The sequence below is a fragment of the Pan paniscus genome, chromosome 3 (genome assembly GCF_029289425.2).
Source record: "Pan paniscus chromosome 3, NHGRI_mPanPan1-v2.0_pri, whole genome shotgun sequence".
In the NCBI taxonomy this organism is placed as follows: Eukaryota; Metazoa; Chordata; class Mammalia; order Primates; family Hominidae; genus Pan; species Pan paniscus.
Window position 1 is genome coordinate 1,078,013 of NC_073252.2, and position 20,491 is coordinate 1,098,503.

The following is a 20,491-nucleotide window of genomic DNA, read 5'->3' on the forward strand; positions in this document are numbered from 1 at the left end:
GGGTGGGGATGATGAGATTGTTTTAAAATAGGATAAAGGTTTTCCTCAAAACAAGAAATTCTGTGCTTTAATTTCACAAGGGGAGACATGGGCGGATGCAGAGAGGGAGGACCCTTCCAGGCTGTGGTGTGTAAGGAGACGAAGGAGTGCTGGCATGAGGCGGCCTTGGCAGCAGGCGCACCATGAACATGCCAGTGTGGGTCCCTGTGAGCCCCCAAGGCAGTGACACCATGGGGATGCAGGCGCCAGCAGGGTCCAGCTTTGCATGGAGACAGAAGGCGCTGGCGGCTGTGGGCAGGAGCATGGGTCTGAGGTGTCGTTTTTGAAAATCGCTCAGGCTGTGCAGAAATGGACGCAGGAGAGGCCAGCGCCAGGAGTTGCAGGAGAGGACTGTGGTGGGGGCGGTCAGGGTGGAGAAGTGGACAGACTTGAGATGCTGTCTGTAGCAGCAGTGGACTCAGTGGTGGCCCCAGAAGATAAGCCACATCCTCACCCCCAGAGCCTGCAAATGGGACCTTGTTTGGAGAAGGATCTTTGTAGATATAATTAAATAAAGGATTTTGGGATGAAATAATTCTGGAATATCTGGGTGGAGCCTAAATCCCACGACACAAGTGAGGCGGAGGAAGACTCGAGACAGGAGGCCCTGGTGAGGACAGAGCAGAGGACGGACTGGAGGCTGGAGGGAGGCAGCCTTGAGGCGAGCCAGGGAGCCCCTGGGCCACCAGCAGCTGGAAGCCAGGGCAGGCTCCCCGGCTGTGGTCCGAAGGCATCCCCCAGATTCATATGTTGGAAATTCCATCCCCAGCAGGGCAGTGCTGGGAGTTAGGGCCTGGGGGAGGCGCTCAGGCCGAGGGCCCTGCCCCATGCACGGATTGATGCTGCTGTGAAAGGACTGGCCAGCATGTGTTCTCACTTCTGATCTTCCCCAACATGAGGATGCAGCAGAAGGCCTTCACAGGTGGCAACGTGGTGACCTTGAATGTCCCAGCTCCCAGAACTGTGCCGAAATCAATTTGTTCTTCATAAATCACCCAGTGTGTGGTGTTCTGTGGCAGCAGCACGGAATGGACTGTGCTTCTCCCCCGGAGCCTGCAGAGGGAGCGTGGCTGTTATGGACTCTGGAACTGAGTACATTTCTATTGTTTGAAGACACCACCTCGTGATAATTTCCACGGCAGCCGCAGGAGACTAATTCAGAGAAAGCCACAATAAGTTGCTGATGTATTTGGGTGGTGATGCAGAGAAAAGGAAGGGGTCAGGAATGACTGCACGCCTGGGGCTGCTCGGTTTGGGGTGGGGGGTGGTATCTTGGGACAGGCTGGCGTAGCTGCTGTGGTGGCACAGAGCAGAGGCTGTCAGGTCATGGGGGGCCAATGCCAGCCTTGAGTGTCCCACAGGTTGGCCGGGGATACGGACAGCACATCGGGGTTGGGGAGACTCACCGAGCACAGGCTGCCTGGAGATCATGGAGAAACCAAGTCAGGACACGGGGGGAAGGGAGAGAAGGAAATGGAGCAAGGCTTTTTGCTAAGTTTCTATCGTTTTGTTTGCTTTTCTGTGTAGCAAAACAGAAAAGATGGATGGTAGCTGGGGACAGAGCAGGCCGAGGAAGTCCTTGGATTTTCATGTGGAGGTGTAGCGGGAAGCTGCTGGACAGTGGGGCTGCAGGAGGTGGGGAAGAGGTTGGCCATTTCCCAGCGCAGGGCTGGTTCCTCCAGGGAAGAGTGTGAGGTTTGCGCTGCTGCTGCGGTAACCATGCCTCTGAGCCCCCAACCCAGCCACTCAGGCAGGTGGGGCTGCTTCACGCCTTCCCCAGGGAGGAATCTGAAGAACTGTCTACATGATCAGGGAAAAACAAGGAAAACTGCGTGGCACCACGCGTACCCCATAGAAGGGCCAGAATCCCAAGCACTGACAACACATTTGGGAAACGCCGGGAGTGCAGGTTCATTCCCGTGGGAAGCGGAACCCGCAGGCCCTGCGGAGAACAGCTTCGCAGCTGCTGACAACACGAAACACACTCTCGGCAAACCACCCAGCAGCCACACCCTGTCATTTACCCACTGGAAATCTCCTGCCCACACAAATACCTGCACCTGGATGTTGATAGCAGCTTTCTTCATAATTACCAAAACCTGGAAGCGACCAAGATGCCCTTCAGTAGATGAGTGGAAAAATAAACCGTGGTGCATCCATACTGGACTGTTATCCAGTACTGAAAAGGAATGAGCAGTCGGGCCAAGAGCAGGCACAGGGGAGAAAAATCAAGTCCCTGTTACTAAGTAGAGAAACCCCTCTGAAAAGGCTGCAGGCCGTGCGACTCCAGCTCTGCAGCATGGCGCACTGGAAAAGGCAGAACCATCCGGAGGCTGCAGGGGCTTGAGGAGGGTAGTAGGAGTGGGCGGGCACAGGGCCCCTGGGCGGTGATGCTGCTGTTTGCCCACCTGTGGCTGTGCCACCAGGGCGACCTGACGTCAGCTCTGGACTCGGTGGAGGTGACATCAGTGCAGGTTCCTGGGTGGTGACTAATGTGCCCCCATGCAGGGTGTTGGTGGCGGGGGGTACCAAGGGGGATGGGAACTCCCTGTACCTTCCTCTCAATTTTGCTGTAAACCTTAAATTGTTCTTTAAAAAGTCTAATTTTTTTAAAAGACTGGGGAGCCTAGTGCATTTTTGCACTATGGCGAGAGGGAGGGACAGCCTGGACCGGAGGTAGGGCCTGTGGGGAGAGGGTGCCCCTGGAGGCTGCAGCTGTGGGAGGGGGCTGGTGTGGACCGGGCCTGGGTGGGATGGGGAGGGAAACACTTTGGCCCTATGGGCCTCTCAGGCACCTGTGCCACCTGGGGAACCAGGGTGCCCGATTCCGGAGCTGTCAGGGGTGCTCATGGGGCGCAAACCACCTCTTCCCGTTGCTCAGTACGGCAGGTGTGGTAGACGGGGTGTGATGGGGCCTGTCAAGAGAAAAAGGGTTCAGGGCAGCTGCAGGCCAGATAGGGGCGGGATGGGAGCCCACCACTGCAAGGAGCTTGTGCCTGTGCCTGGACCCCCTGCAGAAATGTCATCCCCCTAACTGGCACGGGCCTGCCCTGTAATATCTTATATGTTGCACTGGATTTCTGTTCAGCTGTGAGGTAGGGACCACACTCCATCTCTAGGCTGTGAGGTAGGGATGGAGGAATACGTGAACCAGCCCCCCCCCCACCCCGTCTCTAGGCACGTTCTTGCATAATTGGGGAGGAGCTGCAGATTTCATACCAGCATCAAGGTGGCCATGTCAGTGTGGGTTGAGCACCTCTCTGCTGCTAATCAAACCTCCTTATCCCCCAGCTGGACATTTTATGCAACGAGGAGATCCTGGGCAAGGACCACACGCTCAAGTTCGTGGTTGTCACTAGGTGGAGATTCAAGGTGAGACATGTGATTTGATTTTCAGAGTCTGCTCTGAATGGCAGTGACTTTGCTGTGCATCTCTTATCTAAAATGTTAAGTGACTCCAGCTGGGTGCAGTGGCTCATGCCTGTAATCCCAGCACTTTGGGAGGACGAGGCGGGCGGATCACGAGGTCAGGAGATCCAGACAATCCTGGCTAACATGGTGAAACCCAATCTCTACTAAAAATACAAAAAATTAGCCAGGCGTAGTGGTGGGCGCCTCTAGTCTCAGCTACTCAGGAGGCTGAGGCAGGAGAATGGTGTGAACCCGGGAGACGGAGCTTGCAGTGAGCCGAGATCGTGCCACGGCACTCCAACCTGGGCGACAGAGGGAGACTCTGTCTCAAAAAAAAAAAAGTGATGACTCAGCTACAGAAATTGTTGTGAAACACAGTTCTGGTCTTTCTGAAATCATCAACTCCAGAGCCAGCTTGGAAGGTGCCAGCTGAGCTGTGAGGGGCACAGGCCCTGGTGGGAAAGTGAGTGCCATAAGCTGTGAGTGCCATAAGCAGAGGGTCCCCTGGGGCCTTTGGGCCCCTCTGAAGCAGGAAACCAATGGTGGAACTCTCCCACCTCAGCTGGTGTTGCTGCCTGGGGAGAGGGGGAGGAGCCAAGGCTGGCCTGGGGCTGGGCCAGAGGGTTTGAGGGAGAAGGGGGCAGGGGAGTGGCGGCCAGGGCCACATCAGGTACAGGTGGCCACCACAGTGTGCACAGCGGTCACTGGGTCACCTGGGGCCAGGGGAGAGGGCACATGTCTTCCTAGCCCGTCTTCCCCCAGCAACTTCTGGGGGACCCTTCTGTTGCTCAGAACAGAAGGGTCTCTGTGCAGCCCCGCGTGTGGACTGTGTCTCACGGGACGCAATTTCTCAGCACCCTTCCTGATGAAGTAGGTCCTTCTCCTTGCCTCCACCCCTGCTAAGCAGGCACTGTGCGTTCTTGTGTCTTCCAGAAGGCACCGCTCCTGCTGCACTACAGACCCAAGATGGACTTGCTGTGAATGGCACCACACAGCGCCCACAGACTGGGCCCTCGCACCCTTGGGTGCTCCCAGCCGCTGCGCCTAAGAACATTGCCTCTGGGTGTCATGTGGACCAGACTTCTGAATAGAGAATATTTATAACTTTTGTATGAGAGAGAATTCACACTCAACAAGACACTACCAGCACCACGTTTACAGAGGATGAAAACACTTCACAGTCTCCCAGAGCCGATCGTCCTCTCCCCCACCCCACCCCGTGCTTTAGCCTTGCAGGGAGAGAGATGCTCCAGGCAACACGGTTCTGAGTCACCTTCTGACACAAGCTCCCTCTGCTTGCTTTCCAGGTCTTGAAAATCTGAATTCACTTCAGTTTAGTTTATGAATTTTAGGTTTCATGATAAGCCTCAAGTGTAGTTGGACTTTTATTGAATCCTTCCTAAGTTATTGAAAAAATGTCTTTTCATGGTGAATGACAATATTTATGTTGCCTTTAGCTTCTTAAAGATTTAGAAGTTATATAAAAAATTAATTTAAAAGCAAACCAAAAGAGGTTTCCATTAACATTATGATTTAATCATTGTATTTAATTTCCCACCTTATGAAACACAACAGCAGCTCCCTGACTGGTTCGCCTTTGATTGTGTGAGGTCGGCACTTGGACTCACTCAGAACTGTCGCTCGCCTGTGGCCGACACACCCAGTCCTGGAAACGGGGCCCCAGATGCCACGTCGGGATTTCTGACACGCTCAGCAGGTAGACCAGAGGCCGTGTGACCAGCTCAGTGCTGGTTTACGGAACAACTCTTACTTTTAAAAATTACTTGTTCCCCCAAATTGTTGAGTGCCGCCGTTTGGTTTCCTATGTTTTCTTTCCCTGTTTTGATTTTGCTGAAGGGAGAGGTGGTGGTGGTTAGGATCAGAGCTCTCCTGGCATCCGTGGGGAGGATTTGCTGGGGGTGGCTTCGGGCTCATGCCCAGACGCACTCACTGCCCCGTCTGTCCAAGGCCTCCCCTTCCCCTTTGCTGGTGAGAGGAGCTCGTGTGCTCCTTGGCCGCTTACTGGAAGGGCGTTTTTCAGAGCTGCAGGGACAGGGTGAGCAGCTGAAGGGCTAGGAGGGAAGCCGGCCCCTGCTCTGCAGAAGCTGCATTTCAGCTGAATCTGTGTTTCAGCCTCAGTTGGTTGCACCGTTAGCCCCTCTCCTCCCGGATGGTCATGTTTTTGTCACATTAGAGAATAAACTGCCACACACACACATTTTTTTTTTTCCTTTAAAACAGTAACTTGGAAATATGGAAAGGCCAGGAGGGAGGAGCAAGGGCTGTTTTCTGGAGTGGTTGAGGTGTTGTCCTGCAGTTGTCATTGTCTTCTCCACCGGGCTGTTCCCATTTATTTCCTGTGGAACTGAATCCCTCCTCCCTCCACTCCTTGGGAGCCCAGGTGGTCCCTGGCCACCATTCAGGCTTTCCAAGAAGCCAACCACCTTGGAGATTTTTTTTCTTGAATTTCGCTGTTTTCTTCTGCTTCCTTTAGATAAAAAGCAGCTCAAGAGGCCTCATCTTAGGGATGAGAAAAACATGCATATTAATTCCATCTGAGTGATTGTCAGTGTAAGGCCTTTTAAAACAAAAGCAAGTTCTTTGTTAGGAATTGGTCAAAATTCACCTTTCTTTAAGCCCATCAACTCCCAGGACGGTTTGAGTTACTCAGTTACCTAAGCTTGCTATTCATCCAAATCATTTTCTAGAGTCACTGTATAAGGGTCTATGAGTAGCTGTGTATGAATAAATATTACCTGTCTACCTCAAAATACACATACTGCTGAAGCATTCTGTACAACCGTGTGTTATCACAGTGCAGTTTTAAGTGTAACGTTAGAACTTAGGCATTTTCCTGTGTGGCGGAATAAGAAAGGATTAAACAGTTACAAGCCTCCAAATTCAAATAAAATTAAATCACAGTTCAGATGAAACTGAATATCATTGTAATAATCTCATAATATATATTTGTAACTTTGTAGCTATCTTTGAAATCACTTGACTTTGCAATGGTGCTAAGCTGATAGATTTAAATACACAGAGACGGGCGAGTGGTGCCCCTGTCGATGTCTCCAGCCGGTGGTGACCCTGCTTTTGTAACCGTGTTAACCTGACAAAACCTCAGCAGCAGAAGTCCCTATTTTTCTAGGAGTTCATCGTGCAGACAGTCTTCACTACAGGACTCGGCCCTGGGGCCTCTGCCTCTCGTCTGACCTTGCAGCCTTAGTCGTTGGAGGCTGGAGCGCAATGGCCCTGCTGTCTGTGGAGCCTCTGGGTGGCCTTCTTTCCTTTCTGTCAACCTCTCATTTCACAGAAAAAGGCTGAATTTCATTTTTTCCAGCATGAAAGCCAGGATCGGTTAGTGGTTGGATTCTATTGGTTTTTTTTTTTTAAGCAGATGGAGTTACTGTGAAGAAGTTTTCACAACTATTTATGCTGGTAAAACAAATGCTGTTAAATCACCTTATGCGTCGTTTTCAATAGCAGTGGGGCTAATTACCCGGAATACGGTCTCACCGATGCAGTTTTCATGGAAATAGAAAATTCAAATAGAATATATAATATTGAATTTAAGATTTGGGGGGTTAAAAAAGAAAACTTAACTTTATAAAATTATTTATTCTATTTTAAGCCTTCTATCATATTTTCCCATCCAATTGTTTGGTTTCAGTGGTCCAGCTTTATTTACAGGCATATAAAATGAAATTGTGAGATGTTTTGCAAGCTTCTTTTTACTTTGAGTAGCTTTTAATTTGTATGTTTTTGTTTTATGTGGATGAAGAGCATTTTTTATGCTTTTGTGCAATAGGTTCCAATATGCATTTATTAGACATCTGTTTAAATGGTAATGTAGCATTTATTCTGCTAAATTGAAAGGGAACATAGATGGAATTCCAAAATATGTACATTCAGCTGTTTGGTTTTTCCTTTTTCATTGTTATTATTGTGAGAATGCTGTTATTGGGGTTGTGTGTGAGTGCTTGTCAGCCAGTGATGCCTCGGGCCACGCTGTGGGGCCACCTTGGTCCTGCCTGGGTCCTGGTGCCTTGGACCCCACGTGCTTGTGGCCAGGCTGCCCCTGGGCGGGGCCATGTGGCCTCAGACCACGAGAGCGGAGCTGCCCTGGCCCAAGCACTGCAGCTGCCTGCACCCCCAGGCTTCGCAGCCTTGCTTGTTTTCTCTGAACAGCAACAGAACAGCGTTCACAGCGATTCAAAGGGTGGCATTGGGTTGGACGTTCTGGGTACGAGCCAATCTAGTCCCACGTTGTACGTGAATGTTTAATGTGCTCTCAAAACATGGAAAATAAGTTTAGTGCACATAGCTAAACCACAAAACATCCAATTTCTCTGTTTCCTCAGGAAGTCATTACTGCGCCACCACATCACATGACCTTAACATGATCAATGTATTTCTCTGCCTTGACATTTAAATACATAAATTGAGATAAGTAGATTAGAAAATCATTCAAATGATACCATAATCTGTACAAATATTGTGTCCCCTACCAGGCAGGGGACAGGGTGCAGGCAATGGCCATGTGGCCAAGGCCCCGCAGGAACGCGCCGAGGTCTCCCTCACCCTCCAGGTGTCCTTCGCACCCAACAGTGCGTCTGAGAAACGAGCTGCAGTTTGAGCGTTCCCCTGAGATGTGCGTAGCCTCAGTGTAAATGTCCACTCCCATGGCTTAATTGCCTATCAGACGCATTTTCCCAGACGAAAGCAATGTTGGGTTGGGGAAGACAGTGCAGCCACCCAGCCTTTACCAGCAGCATACGGCAGACGAAGGCAGTCGAGGTGTGGAGGTGATCACGAAGATACATGTGTTTGACTGTTTAATTTGAAAGTTTACATTTTTTTATGCTTTGTGTTGGTGTGTAATTTTTGTACTCTTGGTGGCTAGTTTTTGTCAAATCTTTTTTGGAATATTGCTTAAATGTTTTGATTTTATGATAGTGAAGCTTGTATTCAGTGTTTTGCCAATTAATATTATATGCTTGTAATAAAAGCAAAAGAAAAGCTTAAGTGTTTCTGGCTGGAAATATATTACATAAATCATTGGTATGAGCATGAGAGATGACCAATGCTGTGGGTATTGGACGGACCACTCAGGCAGCCTGGCCGCACACACACTGGCCACACACGCATGCATGCTACATATGTGTACGCTCAGACCACATGCCTGCACATATGTCCACACACCAGCCCACGGCTCCCTTCCTCACCCCAGCCCTCCCCACTCCCAGGTTAACCAATGTCTCCATTTGCTCCAGGCAGCATTTGTAAACTGTCACCCTGGTTGCAAACCCTCATTTAAATTGGTCCAGCATTTGCTACCAGAGTTTGGGCCACAAACTTTGTAAAGCTCATTCAGTTTGTCTCCTTGCAGAAAGAAGATTGCTGCAGTTTGGAGCTGGTTATGCCAAGGAAAATACGGCTAAAAAAGAACTTACTGATTCCCATAGGTGTGTCAACTGACAAATGAATGTTCCATCTCCCTACGACAATTTGCTGCCCCTCCCCAAAAAAAGCACTATGGCCAAAATTTCAGTTTTTAAAGGTTAAGTAAAATACAACAATTCTGAAACTCTTAAGAGAACCAGAATTGGAAGGAAAGGAGAATGGCCAAAATTATATTCTCACAACCTAAAGCAGTAAACTTTAAAAATAGGTTCCGTCTTAGACTTGACTTAATTGACTTAGGCTGGGCATAGGGCTCACACCTGTAATTCCAGCACCGTAGGAGGCCAAGGCAGGCTGATCATCTGAGGTCGGGAGTTCGAGACCAGCCTGGCTAACATGGTGAAATCCCGTCTCTACTAAAAAATATAAAAATTAGCCGGGTGTGGTGGCAGGGGCCTGTAGTCCCAGCTACTCAGGAGGCTGAAGCAGGCGAATCGCTGGAACACAAGAAGCAGAGGTTGCAGTGAGCCGAGATCACGCCACTGTACTCCAGCGTGTGCTACAGAGCAAGACTCCATCTCAATTAAAAAAAAAGAAAAAGAAAAAAAAGGACTTGGCCGGGTGCAGTGGTTCATGCCTGTAATCCCAGCACTTTGGAAGCTGAGGCGGGTGGATCACAAGGTCAAGAGATCGAGACCATCCTGGCCAGCATGGTGAAACCCCATGTCTACTAAAAATACGAAAATTAGCCAGGCCTGATGGCACGCACCTGTAGTCCCAGCTACTCAGGAGGCTGAGGCAGGAGAATCACTTGAACCCGGGAGGCAGAGGTTGCAGTGAGCCGAGATCGCACCACTGCACTCCAGCCTGGGCAACAGAGCAAGACTCCATCTCAAAAAAAAAAAAAAAAAAAAAACACTGACTCAAAGTGTATTTTACTTATTTTCGGCCAGTCCATCTGTCCATCTTAGAAATGTCAAAATACTGGCTGAAACCACAAGCAGACACTGATGTCAGCGTCAACTGCAGGGAGTAGGGGAAACACAAGTCCTCAAAATTGGGTCCACCCACTTTGGGGACTGGGCCATGAAGCCCGGTGATGGCAGCCACGGGAGCCTGAGGTCTGAGAGCTTCAAGCTCCATCTGAGCACAGTGGGTGGGGGCCCTGCACCAGGACCCCAGAAACAAGCTCTGGAAGTTGGTTCCTGTGGGTTCTGCAGCAGCTCAGGGCTGCAGGGACCTTGACGCTCTCACAGCAGAGCCAAGCCTCGGCCTCTCTGCTCGCTGGTGGTTTTGTTTCTCCCATGCAGTTCTGTGTGCATAAGACAAAAATCCTGTGTTAGTCATGTGTGTTAGTACACCTGTGACCGGGTGAAAGCCAAACAGTGTCCCCTGAAAGGCAGCAGAGGAACAGAAAAACAAGGGGGTTTGCTGTGATGAGACCCGCACCGTCTGCGTTCAGGAAGCCAGGGCCTTCTGCTGCTAGAGGCCCCTGAAGCCCACCAAATCCTCCCAAAATAGATGTCCATATGGCTTCTAGTTTTTAAGGATAAAACTCCCTTGAGATGCACTGAGTCCCTCCTGAGGGGCTGTGGAGGGCTGAGCCTGCATTGGTTGGGAGGCCTGTGTCCTGACGGTGCTCTGCAGTAGCTGCACTGAACGTCCCCTTTAATAGAAAGAATTATCTGTCTTCCACTTACACAGAAATGCAACTGTGCTTACATAAATCAGCACAGAGTCCTAAATCCATAAATAAGCAAAGAGTCCTTTCTCTTACCCACATTACTCCTCAGTCAAGGAAAGTACACAAAGCACATTTGTTTCATTTTTTTTGGTGGCTTATGCTCCAATTGTGAGGAAGGAGATGCTCCCCTGGGCCCACCCCGCCCACCCCAGAGTGTCTGCCCACACCAATTCCTGGGGAAGGTGTGGCCTGCTCAAGGGATAACACTCCTGTCGCCGTTGGACAAACAACCATTTGACCACTACATTTATTCCTGTTTTTTCTGTGTGTGTGTGTGTGTGTAGACAGAGTCTCACTGTGTCACCCAGACTGGAGGGCAGTGGTGTGATCTCAGCTCACTGCAACCTCTGCCTCCTGGGTTCAAGCGATTCTCCCGTCTCAGCCTCCCAAGTAACTGGATTACAGGTGCCTGCCACCACGCCAGGCTAATTTTTGTTTTTAGTAGAGACGGGGTTTCACCACGTTAGCTGGGCTGGTTTCTAACTCCTAACCTCTGGTGATCCGCCCACCTCGGCCTCCCAAAGTGCTGGGATTACAGGCGTGAGCCAGCGCGTCCAGCCGAAGGTTGCTTTTTTAAAGCATTTTTAGTCAAAGTCTTTTGAAAGATGAAAGGGTCTGGCCTTGGTCACAGTAGTCCTGCTGTGAAGACGCATGAATGCCCTGGGTCAGGGGAGCAGCCAATTTCACTGAGACCCTGGGACGCACAACCAGGACCTGACCTCTTGCTGGGAGATTACCCCGAGACTTCAGTCATCACCATGCACACTACTGCCTTGTAGGAAGGCTGGGAACCCTCAGGTGGGGACAGCCCCCAGTCTGCCAGGGCCCCTCAGAGGTTGAGGGGGCAGGGTCCCTCCTTACATTTCTCACCTGCAGCTGGTGCCACAACTGTGAATGTTGGAGTTGTCCAGTCCCACAGCTTCCTCTGCCCCACAGCACAGGGCAGATTGGCCTGCAGGGCCTCATCACCCCCATTCTCTGAGAGGACATGTGGCTATCTCTGGCAGGCCTCCCTCTGGCTGGTAGCTTTCTCCTGGGCTGCCATCTTCTAGTGCCAGTGAGGACTCTGGTCATCTCACCTGCTTAATTCCCATACTGTGTTGTCCACAGCTCTGCTCGGGTCTGGTAGTGAGAGGTGACAGTGTGCTGGCAGCCCTCGCTTGCTCTTGGCACCTCCTTGGCCTTGGCACCCACTCTGGCCGCCCTTGAGGAGCCCTTCAGCCCGCTGCTGCACTGTGGGAGCCCCTTTCTGGGCTGGCCAAGGCCGGAGCCGGCTCCCTCAGCTTGCGGGGAGGTGTGGATGGAGAGACAGACGTGGGTGGGAACCAGGGCTGTGGGCAGGCTTGCAGGCCAGCAAGAGTTCCGGGTGGGCGTGGGCTCGGCAGGCCCTGCACTCAGAGCGGCCAGCCAACTGGCTCTGCAGGCCCCGGGCAGTGAGGGGCTTAGCACCTGGGCCAGCAGCTGCTGTGCTTAATTTCTCGCTGGGCCTTAGCTGCCTCCCTGCAGGGCAGGGCTCGGGACCTGCAGCCCACCACGCCTGAGCCTCCCACCCCTTCCATGGGCTCCTATGTGGCCCCAGCCTCCCCGATGAGCACTGCCCCGTGCTCCACGGCACCCAGTCCCATCGACCACCCAAGGGCTGAGGAGTGCAGGCGCACAGCACAAGACTGGCAGGCAGCTCCACCTGCAGCCCCAGCGCAGGATCCACTGGGTGAAGCCAGCTGGGCTCCTCAGTCTGGTGGGGACTTGGGAGAAGCTTTATGTCTAGCTAAGGGATCGTAAATACACCAATCGGCACTCTATATCTAGCTCAAGGTTTGTAAACACACCAATCAGCACGCTGTGTCTAGCTCAGGGTTTGTGAATGCACCAATCGACACTCTGTATCTAGCTACCCTGGTGGGGACGTAGAGATCTTTTGTGTCTAGCTCAGGAATTGTAAAAGCACCAATCAGCACCCTGTCAAAAACGGACCAATCAGCTCTCTGTAAAACAGACCAATCGGCTCTCTGTAAAATGGACCAAGCAGCAGGATGTGGGTGGGGCCAGATAAGAGAATAAAAGCAGGCTGCCCGAGCCAGCAGTGGCAACCTGCTCCTGTCCCCTTCCACACTGTGGAAGCTTTGTTCTTTTGCCCTTTGCAATAAATCTTGCTGCTGCTCACTCTTTGGGTCCACACTGCCTTTATGAGCTGTAACACCACAAAGGTCTGCAGCTTCACTCTTGAAGCCATCGAGACCACGAACCCAGTGGGAAGAATGAACAACTCCAGACGCGCTGCCTGAAAAGCTGTAACACTCACCGCAAAGGTCTGCAGCTTCACTCCTGAGCCATCGAGACCACGAACCCAGTGGGAAGAATGAACAACTCCAGACGCACCACCTTAAGAGCCGTAACACTCACCGCAAAGGTCTGCAGCTTCACTCCTGAGCCATCGAGACCACAGACCCAGTGGGAAGAATGAACAACTCCAGACGCGCCACCTTAAGAGCCGTAACACTCACCACGAAGGTCTGCAGCTTCACTCCTGAGCCATCGAGACCACGAACCCCAGTGGGAAGAATGAACAACTCCAGACGCACCACCTTAAGAGCCGTAACACTCACCGCAAAGGTCTGCAGCTTCACTCCTGAGCCATCGAGACCACGGACCCAGTGGGAAGAATGAACAACTCCAGACGCACCACCTTAAGAGCCGTAACACTCACCGCGAAAGTCCGCAGCTTCACTCCTGAGCCATCGAGACCACGGACCCAGTGGGAAGAATGAACAACTCCAGACGCACCACCTTAAGAGCCATAACACTCACCATGAAGGTCTGCAGCTTCACTCCTGAGCCAGCGAGACCACAGACCCACCAGAAGGAAGAAACTCCAAACACATCCGAACATCAGAAGGAACAAACTCCAGACACGCCGCCTTTAAGAGCTGTAACACTCACTGCGAGGGCCCTCGGCTTCATTCTTGAGTCAGTGAGACCAAGAACCCACCAATTCCGGACACAGTAGGACCCCCTTTATGGTGTGGGTTTTTTTTTCTTTTTTTGGAGACAGGGCCTCACTCTGTCACCCAGGCCAGAGTGCAGTGGTGCAATCATGGCTCACTGTAACCTCGGGCTCCTGGCCTCAAGCCATACTCCCACCTCACCCTCCAGAGTAGCTGGGACTACAGGCACCACCACACCCAGCTAATTTTTTATTTTTGTAGAGATGGGGTTTTGCCATGTTGCCCAAGCTCGTCTCGAACTGAACTCAAGCAATCTGCCCACCTCGGTTTCCCAAAGTGCTGGGATTATGGCAGGAGCCTCCACGCCAGCCCTTTTTCTTTATTTTGTGTGTGTCTGTGTGTGTGAGAGAGAAAGAGAGAGTACCATTCTGTCACCCAGGCTGGAATGCAGTGGAGCAATCTCAGCTCACCACCAACCTCCACCTCCAAGGCCTAAGCAATTCTCCTGTCTCGGCTTCCCAAGTAGCTGGGATTACAGGCACCCACCACCACACCCATCTAATTTTTGTATTTTTAGTAGAGATGGGTTTCACCATGCTGGCCAGGCTGACCACAAATGGCACTCCTCAACACAAATGATCCGCCTGCTTCAGCCTCCCAAAGTGTTGGGATTACAGGCGTGAGCCACCTCACCCTTTTTTTTAATGTTGGCTTTTCTTCTGTTAGATCAGCTCCAGAAGCAGCTTATCCTGTGTCATTTAATCTCATCAGAATTTAACTAGGATTGCAGTGAATGTACAGTTTACTTTGTGGGGCAGCTGACATCCTTCACCCACGATGTGGCATGTCTGCCAACTCACCCTCTTTTAGCATCTTCCTCAGGCGGTCCTTACACACTTCTCTTCCAGCTTTTGTGATTCTTTCATAGGGAGGTGGAGGGTTGTGGCTCATGCTCCGATGGGTTATTGTGGAGTAGAGAAACCCACTGGATCTGGCACAGACTGAACTCCTCGGCTGGTCCTCAGAGTTCCTCAGGGGATTTTCTTGGATTTACATGCAGACGATTGTGTCATCAACAAACTACTAAACCCTGTCTCCAATATTCATCTCCTTCCCTCTTTTTCAGTTCTCTCACCCTGCTGGGATGTCTGGAAAACACTCACAGTGATAGCAAGGAGAACTGTGCTTGTCTGACTTTAATGGGAATACTTTAAATATCTTGATTTAAGCATGATTGCTGCAGGGTTTTGATAAATACCATTTACCAAGTAGAGAAATTATCTTCTGTTACAGCTTATTAAAAATCAGGAATGCTGGGGGCAGTGGCTCACACCTCTAATCCCAACACTTTGGGAGGCTGAGGCAGGTGGATTACCTGAGGTCAGGAGTTCAAGACCAGCTTGACCAACATGGAGAAACCCCGTCTCTATTTAAAAAAATACAAAATTAGCCAGGCATGGTGGCACATGCCTGTAATCCCAGCTACTCAGGAGGCAGGAGAATCGCTTGAACCCGGGAGGCAGAGGTTGTGGTGAGCCGAGATGGCGCCACTGCACTCTAGCCTGGACAAGAAGAGCAAAACTCCATCTCAAAAAAAAAAATTAGGAATACGTGTCAATTTTTAAAAATGTTTTAATATTTTAAACTAAAATTTTTAACTTTTTTGTTTGTTTGAAGCTTTAACACATATACAGTCACGCGACCACCACCACAGTCCACACACAGAATGGCTCCACCCCCAAATCTCCTTAGTGCCACACTTGACCACGGCGCCTTCCCCCAACCTTCCTTCACCTCTTCCCACCCCCATGGTGCCCAATGTGTCAGTCTCTCCCCATTGTCACTGCAGAGGAGTATTTCACTGCATAGATATACCACAGTTTACCAGTTCACCCAATGAAAGGCATTTGAATTTCAGCTTTGGATGATTATGAATAAGGCATCAATAAACATTTACGTACAGTTTTTATGTGGACTTAAGTTATTCATTCTCTAAATACCCAACAGTGGGATTGCTGGGTCATGTGGCTGTGTACATGGAACTTTATAGGAAACCACCATGCCGTCTTCCATTTCCAGCAGGTCCACACCCTGGCAGCTTGGGGCACCACCAGCATTCTCTTGCACTGCGGCTGTGGTGCAGGTGCCTCGTGTCCTGCGTGGTGGCTGAATCTGCATTTCCTGGTGGCTGGTGGTGTCAAGTCTCTTCTCCTGTGCCCAACAGTCAACGCTGTGTCATTGCTGGTGCATGTCTGGTCAGGTCTTTTCCACTTTTTAGTTGGACTGTTTTCTTACTGTTTAGTTTTAAGAGTTCTCTGTGTATTCCAAATACAGGTCCTTAGTTGACAGGTGATTTGTGAATATTTTCTCCTCATCTTTTCATTCTTTTCACACTGTCTTTGGTAGTTCAAACGTTTTTAGGTCAGGCACGGTGGCTCATGCCTGTAATCTCAACTACTTTGGGGCCGAAGGTGGAAGTATCACTTAAGGCTAGGAATTTGAGACCAGCCTGGGCAAAACAGCAAGACTCAGACTCTGGAAAAAAATTTTAAAATCAGGAATAGTGGCTTGCACCTCTAGTCCCAGCTACTCAGGAGGCTGAGGAAGGAAGATGGCTTGAGCCTGGGAGGTCGAGGCTGCAGTGAGCTATGACTTACCACCACACTCCAGCCTGGACAACACAGCATGACCCTGTCTCAAAAAAGTAAGTTTTTAATTTTGATAAAGTCCAATTTACAAATTTTTCTTTTATGGATTCTTCTGTGGATTATGCCTTTAGGATCATGTCTAAGAACTCTACCAAATGTCATCAGGTACAAAGGTATTTTTCTGTTTTCTTCCAAACATTTTATGGTTTTGTTTTACATTTACATATGATTCGAGTTAATTGTGTACAATGTGAGGTTTAGGCCAAGGTTCCATTTCTTCCATATGGATGACCAACTGCCCCACTGCTCTGTTGAATGGACAATCCTTTCTCCACAGGGTTGCTTTTGTTTGCACTGCTGTCAAAGATCAAATGGCCCTATTTATTTGGGTCTGTTTCTAGACTCTCTGATCACTGACCCATCTGTCTGTTCTTTGCCAATACCACAGTCTTGATTTTTGTGGCTTTAAAGTCTGTTAAAACTGTGTAATGTGATTCATCTAACTTTTTTGTTCTTTTTAAAACATTGTTTTATCTATCCTTTTTACTGTTTTAGCTAGCTCCTTCACCATTCTGTATACATTTTAAAATCATCTTCTCTAAATCTAAAAAGAGTCCTACTGCAATGTTTTGGAATTTTGTTAATTTCACAGATCCTTCTGAGACTGGCATCTTGACTATGTTCAGTCTTCCAGTCTGTGAGCATGCTGTGTGCCGTCTCTCCACATACGTAGTCTTTTTAGCATACAGATCCTGTTTTGTCTTGTTAGATTTATACCTCTCTCTCTCTCTCAGGAGCTACTGTGTTTTTAACTTCAGTTTCCAATGTTTTATTGTCTATAGAAGTAAGATTTTTTTTTTTTTTTTTAAGACAGTCTGGCTCTGTTGCCCAGGCTGGAGTGCAGTGACATGATCTCGGCTCACTGCAACGTCTGCCTCACGGGTTCAAATGTGGCATGATCTCAGCTCACTGCAACCTCTGCCTCCCAGGTTCAAGCAATTCTCCTGTCTCAGCCTCCTGAGTAGCTGCGATTACAGGTGTGTGCCACCACACCCGGCTAATTTTTGTATTTTTAGTAGAGACAAGGTTTCACCATGTTGGTCAGGCTGGTCTCCAACTCCTGACCTGGTGATACGCCTGCCTCAGCCTCCCAAAGAGCGTTGGGATTACAGGCATGAGCCACCACACCAGGTCTTTTATTTTTTTTGAGACAGAGTTCCACTCTTGTTGCTCAGGCTGGAGTGCAATGGTGCGATCTCGGCTCACTGCAGCCTCTGCTTCCCGGATTCAAGCGATTCTCCTGCCTCAGCCTCCTGAGTAGCTGGGATTACAGTGCCCGCCACCATGCCTGGCTAGTTTTCCTATTTTTAGTAGACACGGGGTTTCACCATGTTGGTCAGGCTGGTCTCAAACTCCTGACCTTAGGCCATCCACCAGCCTCGGCCTCAGCCTCCCAAAGTGCTGGGATTACAGGCATGAGCCACTGCACGCAGCCCTAAGATTAATTTGTATGTGTTACTGGTGAACATTCCAAACTCACTTACTGGCTCTATGAGGGTCTTTGTGGCAATCATTGCTGTTGCTTTAGATGAGTGTTCTCTATATAGACAATCATGTAGTCTGTGAATAAGGAAGTTTTATCTCACCTGTAATCCCAGCACTTTGGGAGGCTGAAGTGGGAAGATCACCTGAACCCAGGAGTTCAAGACCAGCCTGGGCAACATAGTGAGACTCCCCGTATCGACTAAAAATACAAAAATTAGTCAGGCTGGTGGCACATGTCTGCAATCCCAGCTACTCTGGAGGCTGAGGCACATGCTCTCTGGAAGGAGGTGCCTGGGTGTGGCTCACCCTCCTCTTTTTCCCTGCTACCTAAAAGGAGGTCCCCAGGTGAAGCTCACTCACAACTCAGAAAGTTCAGGTCACCTCTGTGAGGGCATATCTGCATACGTTATTTGGACTCGGCTGGATGTGCATGCCTCTGGTCCCAGCTACTTGGGAGGCTGAGGTGGGACAACTGCCTGAGCCCAGGAGGTCCAGGCTGCAGCAAGGCAACAGCGCACCATTGCACTCCAGCCTTCTGAATGACAGAGGAAGATCCTGCCTCAAAGAACAAATATTTGGACTCCTCCTGCATGGTCAATTGTCTCCTCTCTCCCATCTATTTATTTATTCAGTCTTTTATTTTGGAAATGGGATATTACTAGGCCTTGACTCCTGGGCTCAACTGATGCTCCCACCTCAGCCTCTGAGTAGCTGAACTGCAGGTCCCACTCTGCCCAGCTCATTCAGTCACTTATTACATCAGCAAAGACTCATCGATATTTCTTCAGCCCTGTGCATTATAATCCAATGCTACTTTATTCTGCTATTCAAGTTATTCCAGCCTCGCCCACTGGGACCCCTTGTCGCTGTGTCCCTTTGGCCCACAGTTGTGGGTTGTTTTTTTTGTTTTTTTGAGATGGAGTTTCACTCTTGCTGCCCAGGCTGGACTGCAATTGTGTGATCTCAGCTCACCCCAACCTCCATCTCTCGGGTTCAAGGGATTCTCCTGCCTCAGCTTCCCCAGTAGCTGGGATTACAGACATGCGCCACCACACCTGGCTAATTTTGTATTTTTAGTAAAGACGGGGTTTCTCCACGTTGGTCAGACTGGTTTCGAACTCGCAAACCTCAAGTGATCCGCCCGCCTCTGCCTCCCAAAGTGCTGGGACTATAGGTGTGAGCCACCGCGCCCAGCCTGTGTTGTTTTTTAAATCATTTCCAGGCTCATGGTGTATACCTTCTGCGCCAGTCCTAGGTGAATTTCTCCTGGTTGGTGAGTTTTCATTGTTTACCTCTGCTCACACAGGGACTCGAGGAGGGAGACTAGACTCAGAGTCCTCCTTCATCTTGTCACTTCTCTAAACAATTACTTTTTGTTGAAGACGCCATGTAAGCTGGAATTCAAAGCCATCTCTTTGAACAACTGTGTGAAATAATCGTGCTAAACTGTTATTCTCCTTTAATCGTTCCAACCAAGCACCCACGGGGGCCGTTATTCCTCTCCTACAACTGCAAGGCAGTGCCTCACCAAATAGCTTTGCTCCTGAGGCAAGCGGCAGGAACCCCTCTGCTTTCCTCAGTGAGCAAGCGGCCCCTGACCCTGGCGAGTGAGTTTTCTCTTCACAGCCCCCTGTCCCTGCTGCCCACTGAGCCAGCCAGCCCGAGGGTGGAAAAGTCATTCTGGCTCTAAGCTTCCAGCACAGTCCGGGAGAGCACACGGGTCCTGGGGAGGGTGGCTAAGCCCGAGGGGCTTTATAGGATGAGTCACAAGAAAGTCCATCTGGCGGGCCCTCCCTGACTCCCCTCCACTGTCCCCGGCTCACGGCGAGGAAGGCAAGGCTGGTGGGGGGGACAGGAAAGGGCTGGGGTCTCTCCCCACCTCCACTGCCAACGCCCTGCAGACCCCCAGGCCACAGCCTTTCCCGGGGCTCCGCCAAGGTATGGGAGGTGGGGCGGGTCCGGTTTACGCTGGTTTCAAAGAAGGGAGAGCGCCCCGCCGCCATGTCATGGAGGGTCCCGCGCCCCCACCCCTTGCCTGGGGTCGTGTGTGGGCAGCCGCAGAAAGCGCCCCGACGGCAGGAGCGGGGTTCCAGGCTGAGACCGGGCCTCGGCGGCGCCCCTTCCTGCCGGGAGTGGCGCATCCCAGGACCCACAGACAAACAGGGCCAGCCAGGGTCACCCGGAGCGCGAGGGCCGGCTATGGGCTTAGGGTGGGGTCTGGTCTCTACGGCCGGCCTAGGGGGAACGCGGGACAGGAGAAGGTCTGGGAAAAACCTGCTTCCGAGGCCTCGGCTTCGGGGCGTCCTCCTGAGCTGGCGCCAGCCCGCAGCGGGGCCGGGCAGGGACGCCGGCCTAACGGTGGGGACCGGCAGGGCCTGCGGGCAGGACGAGACAAGCACACAACCGACGGGGCGGGGCCAGGCGAGGGCACGGGGCCGACGAAGCTTCTGCCAGGCCCGAGACCCGCACTTAGTTACCTGAGAAGGCGGGAAGTTGCGGCCGCGGGGTGAGCGGCGGACTGACCCAGCTCCAGCGCCTCTGCAGAGGCTTGCAATGGCGTCTCTCGGGCTCTGATTGGTCAGGCCTCCACACGTGAGCCTCTAGGAGCCAATCATGACGGCCCACCTAGCATGCGCTGATTGGCTCAGGCTAGCCAGGGGCGGGCCCGGTCCTTCCACGGCCCGGTCCCCGCTCCCTTCCCCAGGCCCGGAGGCCCCGCCCGAGCGGCTCCGCTGGGGGCGGTTCTGCTGGGGGCG

At 51.1% G+C, this 20,491-nt stretch overlaps 1 protein-coding gene and 1 long non-coding RNA gene across 8 annotated transcripts in view; one reads left to right on the plus strand and one right to left on the minus strand.

Annotated features, from left to right (window-relative positions):
• PCGF3 (polycomb group ring finger 3) overlaps positions 1 to 8,475 on the plus strand; it is a 71,200-nt gene extending 62,725 nt beyond the window's left edge. For 2 of the 5 annotated variants that reach the window (XM_034958105.3, XM_063603621.1), the window contains exons 10-11: positions 3,331 to 3,411; positions 4,384 to 8,475. In XM_034958105.3, coding sequence (XP_034813996.1) covers positions 3,331 to 3,411; positions 4,384 to 4,431 — 129 coding nt within the window. In that variant the 3' untranslated portion in view covers positions 4,432 to 8,475. Of the gene's footprint in view, positions 1 to 80; positions 2,697 to 3,330; positions 3,412 to 4,383 lie in introns of those variants that run through there. The other 3 variants (XM_034958106.3, XM_063603620.1, XM_034958107.3) reach the window with 2 other exon arrangements.
• Positions 40 to 20,444, minus strand: LOC106634651 (uncharacterized). Of its 3 annotated transcripts, XR_010111887.1 has the most exons (6): positions 20,213 to 20,433; positions 3,259 to 3,772; positions 2,835 to 2,954; positions 2,094 to 2,218; positions 1,446 to 1,839; positions 40 to 1,191 (listed from the first exon to the last, which is right to left on the minus strand). It is a non-coding gene; the product is annotated as an uncharacterized LOC106634651 (long non-coding RNA). The 3 variants fall into 3 exon arrangements; XR_008625039.2 differs by having other exon boundaries at positions 1,446 to 2,218; positions 20,213 to 20,432; XR_010111886.1 differs by having other exon boundaries at positions 40 to 2,218; positions 20,213 to 20,444.
• Positions 20,445 to 20,491: the final 47 nt, after the last annotated feature.